Consider the following 22483-nt stretch of genomic DNA (forward strand, 5'->3'; position numbering starts at 1 on the left):
ACAAGCAAACAAACAAACCTCTCTCAGACATTATTCCGACTCCGAGACGACCAGTCCTTGTTTTATCCCTTAATGCCGATCGCCAAGCAGAGTGACACCTGGGCCCACTTGCACAAAGCGAACTTAGCGCTAAGATGATCCTAACTCCCATACTTTTTAGCATAGGCTTACAATAGTCTTAGCGCTAAGATCGCTATGTGCAAGTGGGCCCAGGTCACGTCTACTGGCATGACGTGGCCGGGGATCGAACCCCCGATCGGGGGATCGAAGTATGGTAATATGTTCCATGCAACAAGATTTTATTAACAATTTACATATATATCACAGAATTCATCCAAGTAGGTTTAGGGTAAATAAGGTAACAAGTTTAGATGGAGCAAAAGATTAACATTACATGTTATTAAGACACATCTGTTCACTGTAAAGATACTAGCGGTAGCCATGCAGTTTCTTCACATTCATAAATTTCTACCTGCTAGAGACAAGACGAGAACCACGTGGCACTGTAGCTCACTTTTCCGTATTAATTTCTAAAATTCAACCAAAAGGTAACAATGACAAGGTGAAAACTAAAACGCTTCAACAGGAGTTTCTTGGCAAGAGTGAGTGAGTATGGTTTTACGCCGCTTTTAGAAATATTCCAGCAATATCACGAGCCGAGCGCCAGACAGGGTAACAACATCCATCTTTTAACGTCTTTTGGTATGACGCGGCCGGGGATCGAACCCCGGACCTTCCGTGCTCCGGGCGGACGCTCTACCACTAGATACGCTGATTCTTCACTAAAATGATGCGACTTTAGGGTATTTAAAAACACAATACTTTACTCGTTGTGATATAAATGGTATCTGACAGTCACTCGTGGAGTAATCTCTGTATATAATATTTAATAATGAGCCAAAGAACCAAACAACGTTTACAATAACGTCACCCGTGGCGGTCAAAGGTCAGAGTTGTGCTGACTAGCCATATGCATAGCATACCTAAATGAAGATATTAGGCATTCAACTACTCAAAAATAGTTAAGGAACACCAGATCGTTTTTCGTTTTTGTATGGTAAAAATCTTTCAAGGCCATGCCAAAGTAACTAAAGTTATATGAAACACATGGTGTGTTCTTTAACGTATTTAGAGTAAACATTTGCTGTATATCAATAACATCAACTCACAGATGCAGCCGTGAAAAGTTTATGACGGACGGACAGATGGCGGACAAAGTACTGCAATACGCGCTCACTTGAACTTTTAGGTCAGGTGAGCTAAACACAGACACTGACATGTGACTAGGTAAGCCAACTCCAAACATCACGTCATGTGACTACACACATCCTGTAGACCCACGCGCACGTCATGCTGTGATCTATGTACATCATTCCTGTGACCCACAATCCGTTCATCCTGTGACTACACCAAAGTATCCTCCTGACTCCCTTCAAACAGCCATCTGCACACTGAATTATTTGATAGGCATTACTTAGAAGTTAAGGATCTAAACCGAAACGTCGCCTTTACAGTTTTAAAGTAGTTGGTATCCATAAATTTGTCTGCTTTTGTCATCCATCTGCACTCCGACCCGTCGGTGCTGGTACACATGTTCCAGCATGTGTGTGCACACTTCACAACCACGGTCTATTCACGCACACAAAGTCCCTCATCTTCCCTACACACGGGTCACCCTCTTCACATCAACACAGTGAATCCTCTTCACATCCAGACAGTCAACACATCTTCACATTCCCACAGTGAATCCTCTTCACATCCAGACAGTCAACACATCTTCACATTCCCACAGTGAATCCTCTTCACATTTCCACACTCAGTACTCTTCACATCAACACAGTGAATCCTCTTCACATCCAACACACTGAATCCTCTTCACATCCCCAGTCAACCCTCTTTACATCATTACAGTCAATTCTCTTCACATTCCCACAGTGAATCCTCTTCACATCCCACAGTGAATCCTCTTCACATCCCACAGTGAATCCTCTTCACATCCCCACAGCGAATCTTCTTAACATCAACACATACCACCCTCTTCACACCCGAACAGTCCCCTATCTTCACAACTAAACAGTCCTCTTCAAGTCATTGCAGATCAGTCCCTGCTCCCACACAGACTATGCTTTGGGCACACATTTCGGTTTGTAAACGGAGATACGACCTTGCCAGTCAACCACACACAGCTCGTCGCGCAGACTCAAACAAACAGATGTTGGTTTCCTGATGCCATTCTTCTCACAAAGCACTTTTTCACATCTGACAGTGGTCCCCACATGTACTCGATACACCGCATTGTCGTCGTGGTCGACCACGTAGATGCTACCGGAAGACCTGTGACAACACAATCCACCAAGACTGACGAACTTCCGGTCACCCAAAGGCGTGAAGGAAAAGCTCTTCTCACCCACCTTCCTGCCATTCTTAGTCTTGATGTCATACCCAACCAGACTCTTCTGCAGCGTATCGGCGACCACAAAGGTATCGGTTGTCACACCGCACATGTGATTCGGGGTACAGATGGCCCAGCACTGCTGGCTGTTCTCCAGTAAGCAGTGTCTTCTGGTCACCTGAAAACGATTGTCAACTTGGACCATGTCGATCCTGGCGGGTCTGATGGAACTTCCGGTGAGCAGCGTGTTGGTGGTCAGCATTGCCACACTTCGGACATTGACCTCAGTGTCAATAATGCGCAAGAAATACAATTCCGGGATGGAAATGAAGATTATCTTGCCCTTGTTAAGAAGGTTGACCACGACACAGTCCTCTAGAGATTCGTCCAGCGGTGCCACTGATGTCGGTTTCCCATCCACCTTGACCTTTGTATAGGTTTTGCAACCTTGGAAGAACCCCTCCCAGAGAAGAACATGGCTGTTGTTATAGTCTGTGATAACGATAGTGTTTGCTTTAGATAGACAACACACGTCCGAAAACTGCCTGTCTATGGAGGTTCTGTAAAGGCCAACCCTTTCCATCGTGTCCGAATCAACATAGTAGGCGGGCATTTCATGTCGGTTTAAGTCATTAGAACTGTGACTCTTCGTATTGCACAGGGGGTTCATGTTGACTTGCAATTTAACTTCAGAATAAAAATCATGGGTTGGATAGGAAAGTGCCATGGCTCCATATGGGAAACTGTGTCGAACATGGTCGTTACTTTTACCTGTTTCTATCAGTGAACGCCGAGAGGCGTATCGTGACGGGTGCTGATTTTGTAATGCAACTGGCTCCATAGACGGGTTCAAAACAGATGGAGCAGCTGTGCTGCTGTCCTCTGCATCCTCTTCCTGGTGTTGGCCATTATCTGGGTTTGGTCCAGCAGGAAGGACCTCTAGGGAACCACTATCTTCGGGCACATTGTCTTGATTCGACATAGAGCTTCTGACAGGAGATGGGTTTACAGACAGAGGACACACGTTTTCAGCTTGATCAACGGCCTGTGGAAGAAGATATTCTATCATATTCTGTACCATGAAGTTATTTTGAATACCTTCCACCCACTGGCTTAAGGGCATTTCAAAGCTTTTAATAAAGTAGAACTGGTTGCACAATGGGCAGGGAAATCCGTGCTTCCTTCTGGCACGAAATGCATCCTGGGATTGTATGTAGGAGTCGAGACAGTGACGGCAGAAGGTGTGGAGACATGGCAGGCACTTGGGGTGACTGTACATCTCAAAACATATCGGACATGTTAAAAACTTTTCTCCTATCTTCTTTGTTGTAGGAGTGAGGCGGTTGGTTGTCGAGACGGGCGACTGCGCGTGCTGGCTGGCCGCTGCGGTATTCAAGGGACTCACTGGGTTGGCTGAGGATGCATGTTGATCGCTCCCAGAAACAGGAACAGCATCTACAGATGGAGCGCTCTCGGCCATGATGGCGCTGCAAAAAAACATTGAGCAGAACATCAGTAAAATCTACAAAAAAAAACATTTAAAAAGTACGGCGCTTATTACAAAGAATAAGGGAAACGTGTTGAACAGACTCAGATGTGGTCATTAACTTACATAGTCGTGTGGACCTGATCGATCCTCAGAGGACCTAAAGAGTAAGGAAAAGTAAGGAGTAAGGAAAGGCTAGATATTCAGTGGTCGTTAGTCAGACCTCCATTTTAGTTTGGCATGTTTATTTTCTGCCAGCATTTTTCGAACATTTCGACCTCATTCAATAATATTCTTCTCAGAGGCATTCAAGGTATGTGTATAGGAATAAGGCAATCCCACGTATCTTCTCCAGAACGATTAAATCTATCAGGACTTATATTTATGTGTAAGGACTCAATCACTATGTCCTGTATGTCAATCTGAGCATGTCAACAAAGAAAGTATATCTTTCTTGTCATTTAAAAGTGAAACACATAAGGAAGAGAATACATGGATGTCAACTTCTTTATTATGATGAACACAACGTTTCGGAGTATATGCTTACTCCTTCATCAGGTGATCTCGAGGAAGTAGTAAGCATATACTCCGAAACGTTGTGTTCCTCATAATAAAGAAATTGACACCCATATATTCTCTTCCTTATCATTAATTAAGTATCACGTGATAGTCGTAGACCAAACTATTTTTGCTGTTCTTCCCTGAAGATTTGGGGTAGAATAGGTCTTCAGCAACCCATGTTTGCCATAAAAGGCGACTATGCTTGTCGTAAGAGGCGACTAACGGGATCGGACTTGGTTGATGCATGTCATCGATCCAAATTCCGTGGATCGATGCTCATGATATCAATCACTGGATTTTTGCTTCATTTGCAAAAGATTTGTAATGAAAAAGGTTTGTTCTTCTTTGATTGTGTCATGAAATAATCGTCACCAGTCATGTGATCGCCCACCAGGGTCAACTTTGTATACCCCAGTATGCACACTTACAGAGGTGTGTTTTATTATCAAGTGTAGAAGGACATAGAGTCAACTTTGTATACCCCAGGATGCACACTTACAGGGGTGTGTCTTATTATCAAGTGTAGAAGGAGATAGAGTCAACTTTGTATACCCCAGGATGCACACTTACAGAGGTGTGTTTTATTATCAAGTGTAGAAGGAGATAGAGTCAACTTTGTATACCCCAAGATGCACACTTACAGAGGTGTGTTTTATTATCAAGTATAGAAGGACATAGAGTCAGCTTTGTATACCCCAGGATGCACACTTACAGGGGTGTGTTTTATTATCAAGTATAGAAGGACATAGTCACAATGTGTCGGAAACATTAATAATTGTGGCCTTGTGGACATCGAGGGTAAAGGCTGCTTTACCACAACCTGTGTCCACCGCTGACGCCAGATGAAGCAGTAAAATCTGAATTGATTGCTTGACAGTACAAATCTACGCTTATCTGTGGTCATGCAGTTGTTTGCCCCCAATCACATATAAATATATAATAACTGTGTGCGTCTCATGGTTACACACTTGTTCGCATCCTGTGTTCCCCGTCTATAATCGATCCTTGTCTGCATGTCAAGTCACAGTGCATACTTTGCGGTAAGAAATGCGGCTAGTGAGACATCTGCCGGAGCCAAGTCCTTGACAACCATGGAAACCTCGAGATTGAAAAAGTTCATATTTTGTACTTTAAGCAATTTGTATGCATTGGTAAATATGCTTCAAATAGGCAGTACTTGATGAAACTGGTCTCTGTGGTATATATGTACATAGCCAGCATGTTGTTAAATATTGGATAACATTATTAAAGATGGAAGCTCATAGGTACACATTTCAATGTTACAAAAAGCAATTAGATGGTGAAGGGACAACGAATTGGGTGTCTGGTGTAAGAAGCATATTATTTAATACTGGATTTTCCTTTGTATGGATCTCACACGACACTGGTAATGAAAAACTATTTTTACTGCATTTAAACAAAGATTATTAGATATATTTCAACAAAACTGGCACCAACAAGTTTCCTCTTCACGCTTTCTCAAGCACTATACTGGTATCAAATCATCGTTACAACCAGAAATATTTTTCAGTATATTACAAGATAGAACGCTATCGAGAGCTCTTTGTAAATTTAGAATATCTCTCCATAACGTCCTTGTCACTAAATATCGTAGAACCAAGTAAAGTGATTTTGAAAGTTCTATATGTTCAATCTGTACCAACCAGGAGATTGAAAACAAGTTCAAGGGTTCTTTTTATATGTGAAAAATATAAAACGTTGTGATTAAAGTTTCTATCAAATTTAGATATTACACACAAAGACAATCAATTAATGACCAATTTGCTGAATAAGACCGATAAAGAGGTTATCAGGTGAATATATGATACTATGATATATGATATATTGTAATAAAACGGGTCGTACAACGCGAAGTGCATCAAATCACATAAGCTCCTTGATTAAGAACATGAAAAGATTGGGAAAAATATCTGTCGACGCCCAGTTGACGGGACACCTGTTGTGCAAATCCTGCAATCGACCGAAATCTGCACGGCAGTCGCCATATTGTTTACGAACCAGATGTCGATTTCGTTACGCGATTTAGGATTGGACTATGCATACTCGTTAGGCCAGCCAAAATATAACTCAGAATGTCCAGTCCAGTTAGACAAGGGAGGAAACTGGAGTTTGATAGACAGTTACCTCCCTTGCCTCTGGAAAATGCATATTTAAAGGGGCACTGATATTAAGCAATTCCCCGGGACTGGTTGTTGTCTTTGTTATTGTTTTTCCCCCGTGAGTACCCGGATGATACGCAACGCAACTGAGCGTGACAAGAGACTGGGCTGCCGTCTGCAAGGACAGCTAAATAAACGCGGAGGCAATATTTGTTTTACTCATTTTTGAAAACTGATTGGTGGACCGTGGTCTTTAAAGATTTCGACAAAGGGCGCATGTTAATTTATTTCTTCATCCTAAACAAACAGACGAAAAGAACGACGGAGCTCATCGGATGTCGTCATTTGGAAATACCCTGATTGGTATAGTTAAATAATAAAAAAAAAGTATCCATGCATTGAAAGCATTTTCGGATTTCGGATTGCGTCGATAATACGATTACTACTCCCTTGTTGTCATCCACGTTTTCTGGTATAACCCTACACTTGTGTATTCGTTGCCATTCACTCGATGCTCAGTTAATGAATTTATTACAGGTATAATTACTGGTAGCACCACTCAGAATACCTGACAAAGGTTCCCATTTGGCATTTATTGTGTCTGGGGTAATTATTCAATCTAAATCAAGGTTTGAAGTGAGGTGAAATGTGTGTTATGTAATATGCACGTGGCAGCCCAGCAAGAGTTAAATGATCAGTTGATTTACTTTTTTTGTAAATCAACGGATCATTCCTGGTCATCAAAGGATTAACAGAAAATACATTGATTGATTAATCACTGTTATCTTGCACAGTGGATATGTCAAAAGTGAGCGTTTAGATGTCTCGGTTTACTAAAACAAAGGGAATACACCAATATCATGGCGTGAAGTGCTGATGTAAAAACAACATACTTGGATTAAGTAATACGATAATACGTTGATTGATTGTTCATTTTTATCTAACTCAACGGATTTTTTTAGGAACCGAGGACGTTATGAAAATAGTTGTCACGTGGGTTTTCTCAGCCGACCTTTGAGACTTGACAGCTAAATGAAACACCTGAAACAATCTAAGTGATCAGTTGAGAAACGAACACGGGTTATAATATCCGATATATATATTTTAAAATATTTGATTGTTTACATTGAGACACGTGACATCGAATAAGTTTCTTTGTACAGCTGCAGACGTGTGGGATATTGTTCCTTTGTGTGGATATTCACGGATACATTCCTCGAACAAGGAAGCTGCCTAAAATTATACACATAAATTTGGTAGGTTGCAATTATGATATTTGCATTTTATTTCCCTTCATTTGCTGTAGCATTGGACAGATTCATTCTTGTTCCTCTACGTCTTGGTTGGGAAATATTTCGATGCGCGATAGATGTTGTTTTCACAAGTCTTTTCCTTTGTAAGCGTGTAAATATTTCAGTCATTTTGACTGAAAAACCTGACAGATTGACTAAAATTGATTAAGACGATCAAAAGGGCCTAAAAACATCACACTAGATTATTATGTAGGATTAGAAGCCAAACAATATAGAAATGTACTTTTCATCGTAACATTTTCAGTCTCTTGGTGATGATATAAAAATGTTTGGAATTCGTTGCCATATTAATACATTTTTCAGTCAATGTGTAAAATAACTGAATATTCAGGCGTTTAATAAATGTCCTAAGTGAAAATTTTGCACTTTTTGACTGTAAAAATATTAACACGATAAAATAAGCAATGCTCAGGAGAAATATTTACTTTTTTACTAATTTTTACTAAAGTCAAAATAGTGTAAACGAAAATTGCACAATTACCAAGCAAGTGACATATCAAAACTTCGTCACCATTACCGATGCTACCCACAAAGATACCTACATTTCCTTATCATTTCCAAAACTGTATTTCATTTTGTTGATCAATGTGACCATACGCCCTTATACTATCAATACAAAGTGACAAATGCGCTTACGAATTGCGCAGCACAGTTTGCGAACTAGTCTACGTTTCTGCTATATCATCCGGGTACTCACGGGGAAAAAAAACAATAACAAAGGCAACAACCAGTCCCGGAGAATTGCTTAAGATCGGTGCCCCTTTAAAGGGAAACAACACTCCAAGCTTGAAAGTATTGAAATATGGATGTTTTTTTCTTCGCGGATTCAAAATTTGCACATTATGGACTATAATTTCGACTGGTTTCGACTAGTGTTCAGCGCTATTCTCGTTGCGCTGCGCGAAGCGACACATCTATTAGGGTATCGAAGAATGAGCCGTATATCATACGAAAGTGATACAATAAAGAGTGAGTTAGTTGGTTGTCAAGTTTCATTGGTCAGCTGAGATAGCATACGTGACAACTATTTTCATAATGTCCACGGTTCTTCAAAAAGATCCATTGAGTTTGATAACAATGAGCAATCAGTCAACGTATTATCAGCTAATACTTTTAACAAAGTATGTTGCTTTTACATCGGCACTTCACGCCCAGACATGGGTGTATTCCGTCTGCTTTAGTAAACCTACACGAAAACACTTACTTTTGATAAATCCTCTGTGCAAGACAACAGTGATTAATCAATCAACGTATTATGGGCTAATCCTTGGATCGATGTTTTATGCGACTCAACTGATCATTCCTCTCTTGCTGCGCTGCCACGTGCAAATGACATAACACGTAACACATCCACTGCACCAGACCTGGGCCCACTTGCACAAAGCGATCTTAGTGCTAAGATGATCTTACTCCCATACTTTAACATAGGCTTACAATAGTCTTAGCACTAAGATCGTTTTGTGCAAGTGGGACCTGGATTTATAACCCAATCGTAGATTAAATAATTACCCCGGACATAATGCGAACCACTGAGTGCTTTATTACCTTGACACACTCATAGGCAGCGGTGACCGTTATTGAGATATTTTGCACTCTTTTTCAGGTAATACGAGTAGTTCCACCACTGATTATACCTGTAATAAAGTCATTAACTGGGCATCAAGTTAATGACGACAAATACACAAGTGAAGGGTTATATACCAGGGATGGCAAGAAGGGAGTAGTTTTATATGCAATTTGCCTGAAAGATAAGGGCCATTGTTACACGTATTTTCTGTATAGCAAACTACATAACTGCACATACACATTTAAACACGCAGATGAATTTACAAGGTGAAAGGTTATGGTCAGCATTATCCAATCAAATGCGAGGATTCAAGGGGATTAACTCTCGCTGTCAACGAGGTTTTCCAGTCGGTCCCTCACTGGTCAGAACCTCAGTTTGTAGGGTCGCTGTAGACTAACATCTGGGCCCACATGCACAAAGCGATCTTAGCACTAAGACTATTGTAAGCCTATGTTAAAGTATGGGAGTTACGATCATCTAAGCGCTAAGATCGCTTTGTGCAAGTGGGCCCTGGTCTCTGAAATGAACATATCGAACAGAAAAAAAACCACTTGTTCGGTTATCTTAATAAAAATATAATAAAAGGGAGCCCAGTGACTATATCCATTTCAGATGCGTGCAGTAATATATAGACTTGCCAAACACCATAGACTTGCATGGGCTGTATTTGATATATATTTGTATCAGGGTCTGTAAGACAGACTAGGGTCGCTGTCGCGAATTGGATTCTGGTGATTACGCGGGCTAATTAAAATGGCGCCGGCTAGACGACTGACGTTGTTTCCCTTTAAATCAACACTTTGATTAAAAGGAAGCCATTTCCCTATAGTCTGAAAATAGACTATATCAGAAGTGTTTGGTTCTTCTTGGGTCCGACTAAAAATAAAAACATCACAGATATATAATCAAATGTGTTTTCATCTATAGTATTTTATCTACCAACTACAACTTTATGTCACAATTTACCGTATTTTAAAGGAACGCGTAGGGTAAAGTTCAGCCCTTATACCGTATTGTCTCAGAAATGGGCTTCACACATTATACCCATGTCGGGAAACGAACCCGGGTCTTCGGCGCGACGAGCGAACGCTTTAACCACTAGGCTACCCGACAAAGAAAAAGAACTTATTTAACGATATTGCTGGTCATAGCAACTGTACGTTTTGTTACATTATAGTATTCTGACAGTTTAAGTTGAATATTTTGGAAAGTTGGCAGTCTTTGCTGTTTATTTTCGTAAATGAGTTTTTAACAAATATAACAATATCATATTTAAAGGGTCATTATTTCTTTCCGGGAAACCAAGAAATATGTTCTTCTTGATTTTTAGATCGTGGTGGTGAAAGCACAAAGTTGCTCAAAGTGAAGCCCTCTTCCCATACTATCAACATATTCTGTCTTAAGTGTTCGGTCCGACTTTGTCGGTGCGTCAAAATCAACTTATACGTCTAAGACATATCAAACGTGTTTTCACCTGTTGAATAGTCAGGTAAATTCCAAAATGTAGCAATATATAATATGGCTCACGGCGAGAGATGATTGAGAAGATATGTGCAGTGAGCATTCAACATCAGGAGCTAACGGGAAGATGGAGCTAAATTTGCTAGTTGACAAACAAGAGAAGTACAGTCAACTACGGTTATAACGAACTCGCTTATAACGAACTGACGGATATAACGAACTTACTTTTTGGTCCCGACTATTTGCTGTAGTTATGTTGTATATATGCTTATAACGAACTACGGTTATAACGAACTAAAATTAAAAGTCCCTTTGAGTTCGTTATAACCGAGGTTTACTGTATGTTCTTGTGTCGTCATATCACATCGTTATCCCTATCATAAGACATAAATATCCCATACGCATCAATCACCATAACATGAAACCAGTTTGTTGTTTATATTACCAAATACATATATCAAATTTCATATCAAACATCGAATTTGTTGTCATAAAATTCGTAGAAAACTATTTTAGATTTCAACTTTTATCACTTAATCCTCATTTTGCAGAAGCCCTTTTGTTTGTTTATTTGTTGTTTAAAGCCGCTGTCAGCAATATTCCATCTATATGACGGCGGTCTGTAAATAATCGAGTCAGGACCAGACAATCCAGTGATTGACATCATGAGCATCCATCCACGCAATTGGGATCGAGGACATGTATCAACCAAGTCAGCGAACCTGACCACCCGATCCGTTTGTCGCCTCTTACGGCAAGCATTGGTTGCTGAAGACCTATTCTACCCCGGATCTTCACGGGTCAATGGAATGTCGAAGCAAGATAGAACACTAGTCCCGTTACTCGCCTTTACGACAAGCACAGTCGCCTTTTATGGCAAGCATCGGTTGCTGAAGACCTATTATACCCAGCATCTTCACGGATGTTTCTCGGTAGTATCAACACCAGCAGATGTAGTTTTATTAATAGTATGTTGATTTTAATACATCGCTAATTCGAGTTCTTGACATCAATGAATTAATTATTGATTATTTCTTCGTCTTACAAACGGATGTAAAGAGATATAAAAGGTTGTCCTAGATAATGCACAGAATTTAGATATAGCTACTCACAGCATTGATTTTCCCCAGAAGGATGTATAGAGTTATAAAAAGGGTGTCCTAGATAGAAGGATGTATAGAGTTATAAAAAGCGTGTCCTAGATAGAAATAGAATTTAAATATGGCTACTCATTGCGTCTCGTTTCGTAATGACATCCGCCGAGACTATACCGTTTACAGTACAAAGACTGCTCCCATGACAAACGCTCTTTATATGCCAATATGTTTACATGTGGTTACCCCCGTGAAGATTCGGGTTAGAAGTGGTCTCCATCAACCCGTGCATGTCATAAGAGGCGACTGACGGGATCGGGTGGTCAGGCTCGCTGACTTGGTTGATGCATGTCATCGATCCCAACTGCGTAGACCGATGTTTATGTCAATCACTGGATTGTCTTGCTCTGACTCGATTATTTACAGACCGTCGTCATATAGCTGGAATATTGCTGAGTGTGGCGTTAAACAACAAACAAACAAGCAACCAGAAAACGAGCAAATAAACAAACCGCGTGGTTGCGATAAGCATTTTACCATGTGGATCAGCATCCCTTGGATAAACGCCAACAACGATTACAACGCGGTAAAGATATTTTTCATTTCGTCTCAATTAACAATGTCTGCGTTTAGTGATAAGGATAAACTGTTATCATTGTCTTTCTGTTCATAGAAGCAAGGAATGCTGGTAACCAAGGCGATACATCTATATGGACCAAGACAGCTGTACCAACAACAGGTGTCTATTTTATTTCACGTTTGAGAATTCAAACCTGCCATCACCGAGCCGTCCTTACAAGAATGAAAGTCTATTCTTAAATAATTTGTTCAAATCACCATTTCTTCATCGTGTAAGCAATGTGGATTCTCGCAGACAGTACATATATACAATCCCGATGTACAACGAGTAATACTAAGGCATATACCCGTATGCTATACCAAATGAGACGATTGATTTACAAGAATACTTCTGCCATTGTCTTTCACAAACCATAAGGACATCCACGTACCCCTAGTTTTCCAAACGGCCGGTGGCGAAGAATTCGGCTGTCGATGTCGAAGAGCTGTTGAGTAATATCTCCGCCATTACGTATCCCGGTCGATAACAGCTCCTGTGAATATGTGTCAGCGCGCGACGGGTTCCGTCTCGCTCTGGTTCCAGGAACTGTTGCTGGCTTCTATGTTCATGGTATTTATAGATTAACTCTGTTTATCCATCTTTCCGTGTGTGTATGTTTGTCTGTACTGTTCCACTCGAGACTACCGGAAGCTAATTCCCAACCGCAATGGAATTTGTGGCCAGAAATACTAAAACGTAAAATGAAACGGAGGGAGAGGTTGTCGGCTCTTCCAATAGGCCTGTTTCATTGCATATATACATGGTCAAATTGTATAACGTGTACGTACGAAGCTGATCGAAGAAACTGGGTTGGTTTGGATTCTTGTATCGTATAAATATTGGATGAGTTGGCATTAAAGCTTGTTTACATGGCACAGATTATCGCATACAATTTTCTTATGCAATTCGTATCGACGTGTGAAGCTTGGTCGGAAACACGTATCTGGCCTGTATTTATGGGTCTGTCCCATGTGATTGTTAACTTCTAGCATCATTGTTAAGATCAGTCCCACTTGAACTAAATTCTCTCTTGGCGGTAGGGTACCCTCGTAGTTAACGCGTTCGCTCGTCACAACGAAGTCCCGGGTTCGATTCTCCACATGGGTACAAAGTATGAAGTCCGTTTCTGGTTTTCCCTGCCTTGATATTGCCAGAATATTGCTAAAAGCGGCATAAAATCGTACTCACTCATTCACTCAAATTCCCGCTGAAAGATTGGAAGAGAATGGAATAAACTCTCATCCCAAATTTCGATTTACTTTCGTTCTAAAATATTTCCGTATCTGTAAAGACTTTGCATGTGTCTGTGACGGGTACAATGCTTTGGTTATATAGTCGAGCTTCAGTGTTTTAAAAAGCTATCTTTCACCTTTAAAACCAAAACCTTTCAAAAGATGTTTTGTTTTGTCGAATGACATAATGGATAGTTTGGGACGTAATGATTCATAAATCCATGATATAGTGTAGTTGGAATCGTTCAATGGTCTCTCCTTTGAGCAGATATTTGTAAGGGGGCGGTCGCGTAGCCTAGTGGTTAAAGCGTTCGCTCGTCACGCCGAAGACCCGGGTTCCATTCCCGACATGGGTACAATGTGTGAAGCCCATTTCTGGTGTCCCCCGCCGTGATATTGCTGGAATATTGCTAAAAGCGGCGTAAAACCATACTCACTCACTCAGATATTTGTCAGGATTATGGAAAGGATGTTTTATTTGAAAAAAACTGTTTACATTGAGTGAGTGAGTAAGTTACATGTTGACGTCACACCGGTAGTATTTCAGCCATAAAGTGACGTGGTTCTTAATGTTCTGGGTATCGATGTTAGTCACACCAAATTCTACTGACTACAAATATCAGGCAGTAATTCGCGTAGGGGTCATCATTAGGTTTTGGAGATGGTTACATTTGTTTTTAATTTTTAAAAAATGTTTATTCCAGAAGATCTCACATTCTGTGGTAATTCCGATGTGTGGAGCTCGAGTCAGACAAACTTTAATTTTGTTTGTTTGTTTGCTTGTTTAACGCAGGTGACATCAATATTTCAACCATATCGCGGCATTTTTCGCCTGTCTGGGTCCAGTTTGTGTTACAAGCAGTGAGTCAGTCAGTCAGTTTTTTTCCGCTTTGAACAGTATTCCAGTTATATCACGGAGTGTCAGCTTAATAATGTGTGAGGAGTGAGTGAGTGAGTTAGTGAGTTGGGTTTAACGTCGCTCCTCACAGTATTCCAGTTATATCGCGGCGTGTTAGCTTTATGTGGGAGGAAAGCCCGAAGTGATGCAGGTCTCAGACGTTTACCACTTCGGTGAAACCCACGAGCACGGGTATGGTGCTGACAAACCTAGAACATAATCGGGGCGAGCCGGGATTCGAACCCACAATCTTAGGTTTCTTGCGTGCCCCATTGACGCAACTCTGCACAGCGAATCGCGGCGCCTTAGGCGACTGGGCCACCCGTGCACCCTAATGTGGGAGGAAGTGATGCAGGTCTCAGACGTTTACCACTTTGGTGAAACCTACGAGCACGGATATGGTACTGATACACTTAGAAATATTATCGGGACGATCCGGGATTCGAACTTAGATGACGCCTTAGATGACGCCTTAGATGACGCATGTACTAGGCGTCTCCTTCCTAGAAGATTTTCACATACAGCACAAGGTGTGTTTAGGTATTCATCACCAGTCCGCTTAGGAATGGGGGATGGTTGGCTTTACCATCTGCTTAACCTAAGCTCAGACCAACCTGACCAATCTTAGACCAGCATCAGACCAACCTTTTAGCAGCCTTAGACCAACCTCAGACGAACCTGAGGCCAACCTCAGACCGCCCTTAGACCATCCTGAGACCAACCTTAAACCAACCTGAGACGAACCTGAGGACACCCTCAGGCCACCCTTAGACCAGCCTTAGGCAAACCTTAGACCTACTTGAGGCAACCTTAGACCATCCTTAGACCAACCTTAGGCAAACCATAGACTTACTTGAGGCAACCTTAGATCATCCTGAGACCAACCTTAGGCAAACCATTGACCTACTTGAGGCAACCTTAGACCATCCTGAGACCAACCTTAGGCAAACCATAGACTTACTTGAGGCAACCTTAGACCATCCTTAGACCAACCTTAGGCAAACCATAGACTTACTTGAGGCAACCTCAGACCACCCTGAGACCAACCTTAGGCAAACCATAGACCTACTTGAGGCAACCTTAGACCATCCTGAAACCAACCTTAGGCAAACCATAGACTTTCTTGAGGCAACCTCAGGCCATCCTGAGACCAACCTTAGGCAAATCATAGACGTACTTGAGGCAACCTTAGACCAAAGCCAAGCTTGGGCATTTTCTCGAGCAAATAAAGTTTAATACATCCCTTCTTCTGGTATAGAAGAAGAAGAAGAAGAAGAAGAAAACAGCACCCCGCCAGTTGGCCTACGAGACACTCATTACATAATGGTACATTTAAAATATAAAAAAAGGGTATATATATACGAATTTGTGTCGTAGCGCAAAACCCCCAAAAGGCTACAAACATAGGTACATATACAATCCAACCACGACGCATGAATCAGATACGCAGAATGTGTCGTGTATATTTCCCTCCACACTATACAAAGCATCCTGCACGGTCAACAAAACACGATCCACTGTTGATCAACAAAACGTCGCTATAGCTTCTCATGACCTTTGACCCACATTCCGCTCGTTTCGCCGAGAGATCTCAGTCGTAGGATTGCATGGTTGACAACGCGGAAAAGTATCTTGCGTCGATCGTAGGTCACTGCCGTCAGCAGTAATACTGATGACAATATCAGGTGTAATATACCAAATAATGGACGTCTATATTGTTTCAAAATCATCTCGTATGGATTGAGCAAGTCACAACTTGACACGCCCATGCAGAAGTGAACGTGACCTCAGAGTGTGAATATAGCTCTTATTGACTGGCAGGACACAATGCCAGGAGATGTGGTGCAATGTCGTAGCAGTGTTGGGCCGAGAGATTCTGTTTTCTGAGTCGTTCTACGTACAACTGTGGATCTAAACGCTGCAGGTAAGTCACTAGATACAGGTAGGACCCGACTACTTGATATCAGGGTGGGGATGTGGGTCGGAGGTATGGAGGGAAAAGGGTGAGCTGGTTGGAGAGGGGTAGGGAAGGGATGGGTGAGGTAGGAGAGGGGTAGGGAAGGGGTGGGTGTGGTAGGAGAGGATTAGGGAAGGGGTGGGTGAGGTAGGAGAGGAGTAGGGAAGGGGTGGGTGAGGTAGGAGAGGGGTAGGGAAGGGGTGGGTGAGGTAGGAGAGGGGTAGGGAAGGGGTGGGTGAGGTAGGAGAGTGGTAATGAAAGGGTGGGTGAGGTAGGAGAGGGGTAGGGAAGCGGTGGGTGAGGCAGGAGAGGAGTAGGGAAGGGGTGGTTGAGGTAGGAGAGGGGTAGGAAAGGGGTGGGTGAGGTAGGAGAGGGGTAGGAAAGGGGTGGTTGAGGTAGGAGAGGGGTAGGAAAGGGGTGGTTGAGGTAGGAGAGGGGTAGGAAAGGGGTGGGTGAGGTAGGAGAGGGGTAGGAAAGGGGTGGTTGAGGTAGGAGAGGGGTAGGAAAGGGGTGGGTGAGGTAGGAGAGGGGTAAGGAAAGGATGGGTGAGGTAGGAGAGGGTAAGGAAGGGATTGGGTGAGGTAGGAGAGGAGTTTGGAAGGGGTGGGTGAGGTAGGAGAGGATTAGGGAAGGGGTGGGTGAGGTAGGAGAAGAGTAGGGAAGAGGTGGGTGAGGTAGGAGAAGAGTAGGGAATGGTGGGTGAGGTAGGAGAGGGGTAGGGAAGGGGTGGGTGAGGTAGGAGAGGATTGGGGAAGGGATGGGTGAGGTAGGAGAGGATTAGGGAAGGGATGGGTGAGGTAGGAGAGGATTGGGGAAGGGGTGGGTGAGGTAGGAGAAGAGTAGGGAAGGGGTGGGTGAGGTAGGAGAAGAGTAGCGAAGGGGTGGGTGAGGTGGGAGAGGGATAGGGAAGGGGTGGGTGAGGTAGGAGAGGGGTAATGAAGGGGTGGGTGAGGTAGGGGAGGATTAGGGAAGGGGTGGGTGAGGTAGGAGAGGGGTAGGAAAGGGGTGGGTGAGGTAGGAGAGGGGTAGGAAAGGGGTGGGTGAGGTAGGAGAGGATTAGGGAAGGGGTGGGTGAGGTAGGAGAGGAGTAGGGAAGGGGTGGGTGAGGTAGGAGAGGGGTAGGAAAGGGGTGGGTGAGGTAGGAGAGGATTAGGGAAGGGGTGGGTGAGGTAGGAGAGGAGTAGGGAAGGGGTGGGTGAGGTAGGAGAGGGGTAGGAAAGGGGTGGGTGAGGTAGGAGAGGATTAGGGAAGGGGTGGGTGAGGTAGGAGAGGAGTAGGGAAGGGGTGGGTGAGGTAGGAGAGGAGTAGGGAAGGGTGGGTTAGGTAGGAGAGGATTAGGGAAGGGTGGGTGAGGTAGGAGAGGGGTAGGGAAGGGGTGGGTGAGGTAGGAGAGGATTAGGGAAGGGGTGGGTGAGGTAGAGAGGAGTAGGGAAGGGTGGGTGAGGTAGGAGAGGAGTAGGGAAGGGGTGGGTGAGGTAGGAGAGGAGTAGGGAAGGGGTGGGTGAGGTAGGGGAGGATTAGGGAAGGGGTGGGTGAGGTAGGAGAGGGGTAATGAAGGGGTGGGTGAGGTAGGAGAAGAGTAGGGAAGGGGTGGGTGAGGTAGGAGAAGAGTAGGGAAGGGGTGGGTGAGGTAGGAGAAGAGTAGGGAAGGGGTGGGTGAGGTAGGAGAGGAGTAGGGAAGGGGTTGGTGAGGTAGAAGAAGAGTAGGGAAGGGTGGGTGAGGTAGGAGAAGAGTAGGGAAGGGGTGGGTTAGGTAGGAGAGGATTAGGGAAGGGGTGGGTGAGGTAGGAGAGGAGTAGGGAAGGGGTGGGTGAGGTAGCGGAGGAGTAGGGAAGGGGTGGATGAGTCAATACCTTCACTCGTCAATACCTTCACTATTCAATACCTTCACTTGTCAATACCTTCACTATTCAATACCTTCACTTGTCAGTACCTTCACTTGTCAATACGTTCATTATTCAATACCTTCAATATTCAATACCTTTACTAGTCAATACCTTTATTAGTCAATAAATTGACAGTTCAATACCTTCACTACTCTTCTCGATTTATTTTCAGCATTTATGATGAAACCCCTTGTAGAAATGTCAGACATTATGAATAAAGAGAATTCAACTTTAGTCAAAATAAATACAATGGTCCTATAAAATATGTAACGTACACGTTTATAATGTTTCAAAATATCTAAGATGGTAGAAAGAACCCGAGACACAGGAACTGAACCGTGAAACGTGTTCAACTGACTAGTGTTCTGTCTTTCGCTTCGTCTTTCTATAGACCCGTGAAGATCCGGGGTAGAATACGTCTTCAGCAACCCATGCTTGTCGTAAGAGGCGACTAACAGATCGGGTGGTCAGGCTCGCTGACTTGGTTGATGCACGTCATCGATCCCAATTGCGTGGATCGATGCTCATCATATTAATCACTGGATTGTCTGGTCCAGTCTCGATTATTTACAGACCGCCGTCATAAAGCTAAAACATTGCTGAGTGCAGCGTTAAACAACAAACCATCCATCCATCCATCGTCTTTCCATAGGGGCGGTGGGGTAGCCTAGTGGTTAAAGCGTTCGCTCATCACACCGAAGGCCGGTGTTTGCTTCCCAACATTTGTACATGCGAAGCCAATTTACCGTGTCTTCCGCTTCGATGTTGCTGGAATATTGCTAAACACGACGTAGAGCCGAACTCACTAGTCTTTCCATAATGCCGATATCATACTTAGCAAACAATGTTTACACCTTTGTGTTTTATTTACAGAGACAACATGGCGCAGAGCAACCTGCCTCCGTCCAATCCCTTGAAACTGAACACATCTGTAGCAAGACAACAGGTTCATTCCCGCAGCCCTACAACTAAACCTCACAGCCCAACGACAAAGACGATAGAGGAACAGTTTTTAACATGTCCGATATGTTTCGAGATGTACAGTCACCCCAAGTGCCTGCCATGTCTCCACACCTTCTGCCGTCACTGTCTCGCCTCCTACATACAATCTAAAAATGAAGTGGAAATGAAAGTGAGAAAGGGTTTTCCTTGTCCAGTCTGCAAGCAGTTCCACTTCCTCAAAACCTGGGAGAATCCTTTGCACAGATGGGTAGAAGAGTTCCAGAACAATTTCATGATTCAGAAAATGATTGATTACGTTCTTTCCAAGTCCAAACCAGGTACTAGTGACACCTCCTCTGCCTCTGGGATCAAGCCGCAAGTATCAAGACCTACAGTGAATTTTGTTCCTCAAGAAGCAGCCCAAACATACAATCCAGCTGTTCCTCAAAGATTAATCCCATCCGCCCCAACCCTGCCAGAATATGGCCCACTCAGTACGCAGGACATCAACAATCCTTCACTGAATCAATCTTTCCTTTCTCCTATACGGCGGACATTTGGAGCCCATGGTATTGATTCTAGTAACAACTCACCGTTTGGTCAAAGTGACAATTCATCTGGTCATGTGGCAACACAATGGGGTGCTATCCGTCCTTCCAGCAGTTTCCGTGAATTGTCTCCGTTTGTCGACTTATGGGGGGGACCCTTGAGTGCAAGAAGTTCCAGCTCGAATGACTTAAGCCGGGGTGAGGCGCCTGTTATATACGTAGATGCATACACAATGGAGAGAGTGAATGTCTACCCAAACTACCATGGCAGTGGCTACTCGGATGTGTGTTGTCTTCCTAAAGCAAAAACAATCGTTGTGACAGACTACAACAAACAGACAGTCGTTCATTTCAGTGGTTATTTCCCTAGTAACAGAATATCCTCCAAGGTCAAGGTTGGTGGCAGACCAAGCTCCATAGCCCTGCTGAATTCATCAGAAAACTGTGTCGTAGTCAATCTCCAGAATAAGGGCCAAATATTCCTCATCTCCATCCCAGATTTGAATATCCTTCATGTCTTGCGGACACAGCACAACTACCAGAGTGTCGCGGTGTTGGCTTTCGATACTCTCCTAACAGGGTCTTCTGATAGACCAGCGAGAATAGACCAGATTAAGATTAAACACAGTACTTCTGAGGTGTCATCATCCCAAGATTGTCTATTTGAAAATAGTGAAAGTTCTTGGACGATTGCAGCACCAAGTCACATATGTGTCTTATCGGAAGACAAGTTTGTGGTGGCTGATACAGTCAAGAAAAGCCTGATCGGCTTTGATATAAAAACTGAAAATGGAAGGCTAGTCGGTCAGAAGAGCTTTTCCCTTGCCCCTTCTCGTGACCGGAGGCTCCGGTGTCCTGGCGGGATGTGCCTCAACACCTCTCCCGGCAGCTTCTACGTGGTTGACTACGGTGGCAATGCAGTGTATTGTATATATCCAGGGGACACTATAAGATGTGAAAAGGTCCTTGGTGAGAAGGATGGTATCAACAGACCATCCTCTGTGTGTTTAGGTCCCGGGGGGATCCTGTGTGTGGTTGACTGGGAAGGTAGTATCTCCCTGTACAAACGGAGGTCCTAATTTATCTGTTTATCCACAAGATTGGTGGCTATGCTCCCACGATGGTCACTGTGTAAGCCTGTGTTGTGACCTGCTTTTTAGTGCAAATTGTCCTTGTGGCGGATGCTTCTGGCACGACTTGTTTACACTATTAGCGAACACAGTGTCATCACTGATTTTCTGTGATCCGTTCATATGATTTTCACCGATGTCTTGCCGTTTATGTTCGGCAGAAAATCAAGACTTTGGGTAGACCCACTTGAGGGAAACAGTTGTTTGTGGTTTGTATTGGGAACTGCTCACCGAAACACACCCCTTGCTATCCCACTTGCACATGTTCTTTTTGTAAATCTCATGCTTTTCATGCTCTGTATATGACAGACGATGTTGAACAGTGTAGTGAGTGAGTGAGTGAGTTGGGTTTAACGCCGCTTTTAACTGTATTCCAGTTATATCACGGCGTGTCAGCTTAATGTGGGAGGAAAGCCCGAAGTGATGTAGGTCTTGGACGTTTACCACTTCGGTGAAATCCACGAGCACGGGTATGGTGCTGACAAACCTAGAAACTAGTCGGGGCGAACCGGGATTCGAACCCACGATCACAGGTTTCTGGCGTGCCCAAGGGACGCAACTCTGCACAGCGAATCGCGGCGTCTTAGACGACTGGGCCACCTGTGCCCCCTTAAACAGTGTAACATTATGAGTCGATATATTATCGCTGTGTGACAAAGACGTCCATAGATCTCAAGTCAGGAGATTGTTTTTGCTTATATAAGGAAGAACTTCCATTATCGGGAAGTAAATACCACTTTATGATTAATATATTGTTAATGTCAAATTTTGTTTCGTCACGATATGGCTGAAATATTGCCGATGTGACGTTAAATATTAACTCACTCACTCACTCACTTTATGATTAAGTGGTTAATTATTCACACTTTCTGTGAGTATATAGAAAAAGTGTATTTTGGGGAATCTATTTATTGGCGTAAAGAAGGTTTTGTGTTTTTGTCTTATTAAATTTCAGACATGCTCTTTTTGACCTGTTTATTGAATGGGCAAAAGGAACTGCCTTATTCCCACTCACAAGGCGTTTGTTTTGTCCCAGACCTGAGAGGTTGTGTAGAATCATTCATAAAATAACATTATGAATTCTGTGGTATGTGAGGGCACAGGTGGCCAAGTCGTCTTCCGCGCCGCAATTCGCAAACGCGATGATGATTCTCATCGTTGGGCTCTCGCAGCTGAACAAGCTCCACGGTCTCGTCCAACAAAGGATTAGAATTACAGCCTTGAGGCCAGTGGAAGTTTTAATATAGCTCGAAAGCATGTGGTATCATAAGTGTAGA

The 22483-nt window shown here is 43.3% G+C and overlaps 2 protein-coding genes across 2 annotated transcripts; one reads left to right on the top strand and one right to left on the bottom strand.

Annotated features, from left to right (window-relative positions):
* Positions 1–295: 295 nt before the first annotated feature.
* LOC139455334 (uncharacterized) lies at positions 296–13306 on the bottom strand. Its single transcript, XM_071236886.1, has 2 exons — positions 13005–13306; positions 296–3879 (listed from the first exon to the last, which is right to left on the bottom strand). Exon 2 carries the CDS (start codon positions 3870–3872, stop codon positions 2121–2123), a length of 1752 nt encoding a protein of 583 aa, XP_071092987.1. The 5' UTR covers positions 3873–3879; positions 13005–13306; the 3' UTR covers positions 296–2120.
* Positions 13307–16518: 3212 nt separating this feature from the next.
* LOC139455335 (uncharacterized) lies at positions 16519–21527 on the top strand. Its single transcript, XM_071236887.1, has 2 exons — positions 16519–16667; positions 19460–21527. The coding sequence occupies exon 2, from the start codon at positions 19467–19469 to the stop codon at positions 21153–21155; it is 1689 nt and encodes a 562-aa protein (XP_071092988.1). The 5' UTR covers positions 16519–16667; positions 19460–19466; the 3' UTR covers positions 21156–21527.
* The last annotated feature ends 956 nt before the right edge of the window (positions 21528–22483 follow it).

Source organism: Haliotis cracherodii, unplaced genomic scaffold, assembly GCF_022045235.1.
Source record: "Haliotis cracherodii isolate W230 unplaced genomic scaffold, xgHalCrac1.p SCAF_11, whole genome shotgun sequence".
NCBI classification, from domain to species: Eukaryota; Metazoa; Mollusca; class Gastropoda; order Lepetellida; family Haliotidae; genus Haliotis; species Haliotis cracherodii.

What these genes read in the sequence shown, in the direction of transcription:
- LOC139455334 (XM_071236886.1), bottom strand. Translation starts at nt 3,872, where the DNA reads ATGGCCGAGAGCGCTCCATCTGTAGATGCTGTTCCTGTTTCTGGGAGC.
- LOC139455335 (XM_071236887.1), top strand. Translation starts at nt 19,467, where the DNA reads ATGGCGCAGAGCAACCTGCCTCCGTCCAATCCCTTGAAACTGAACACA.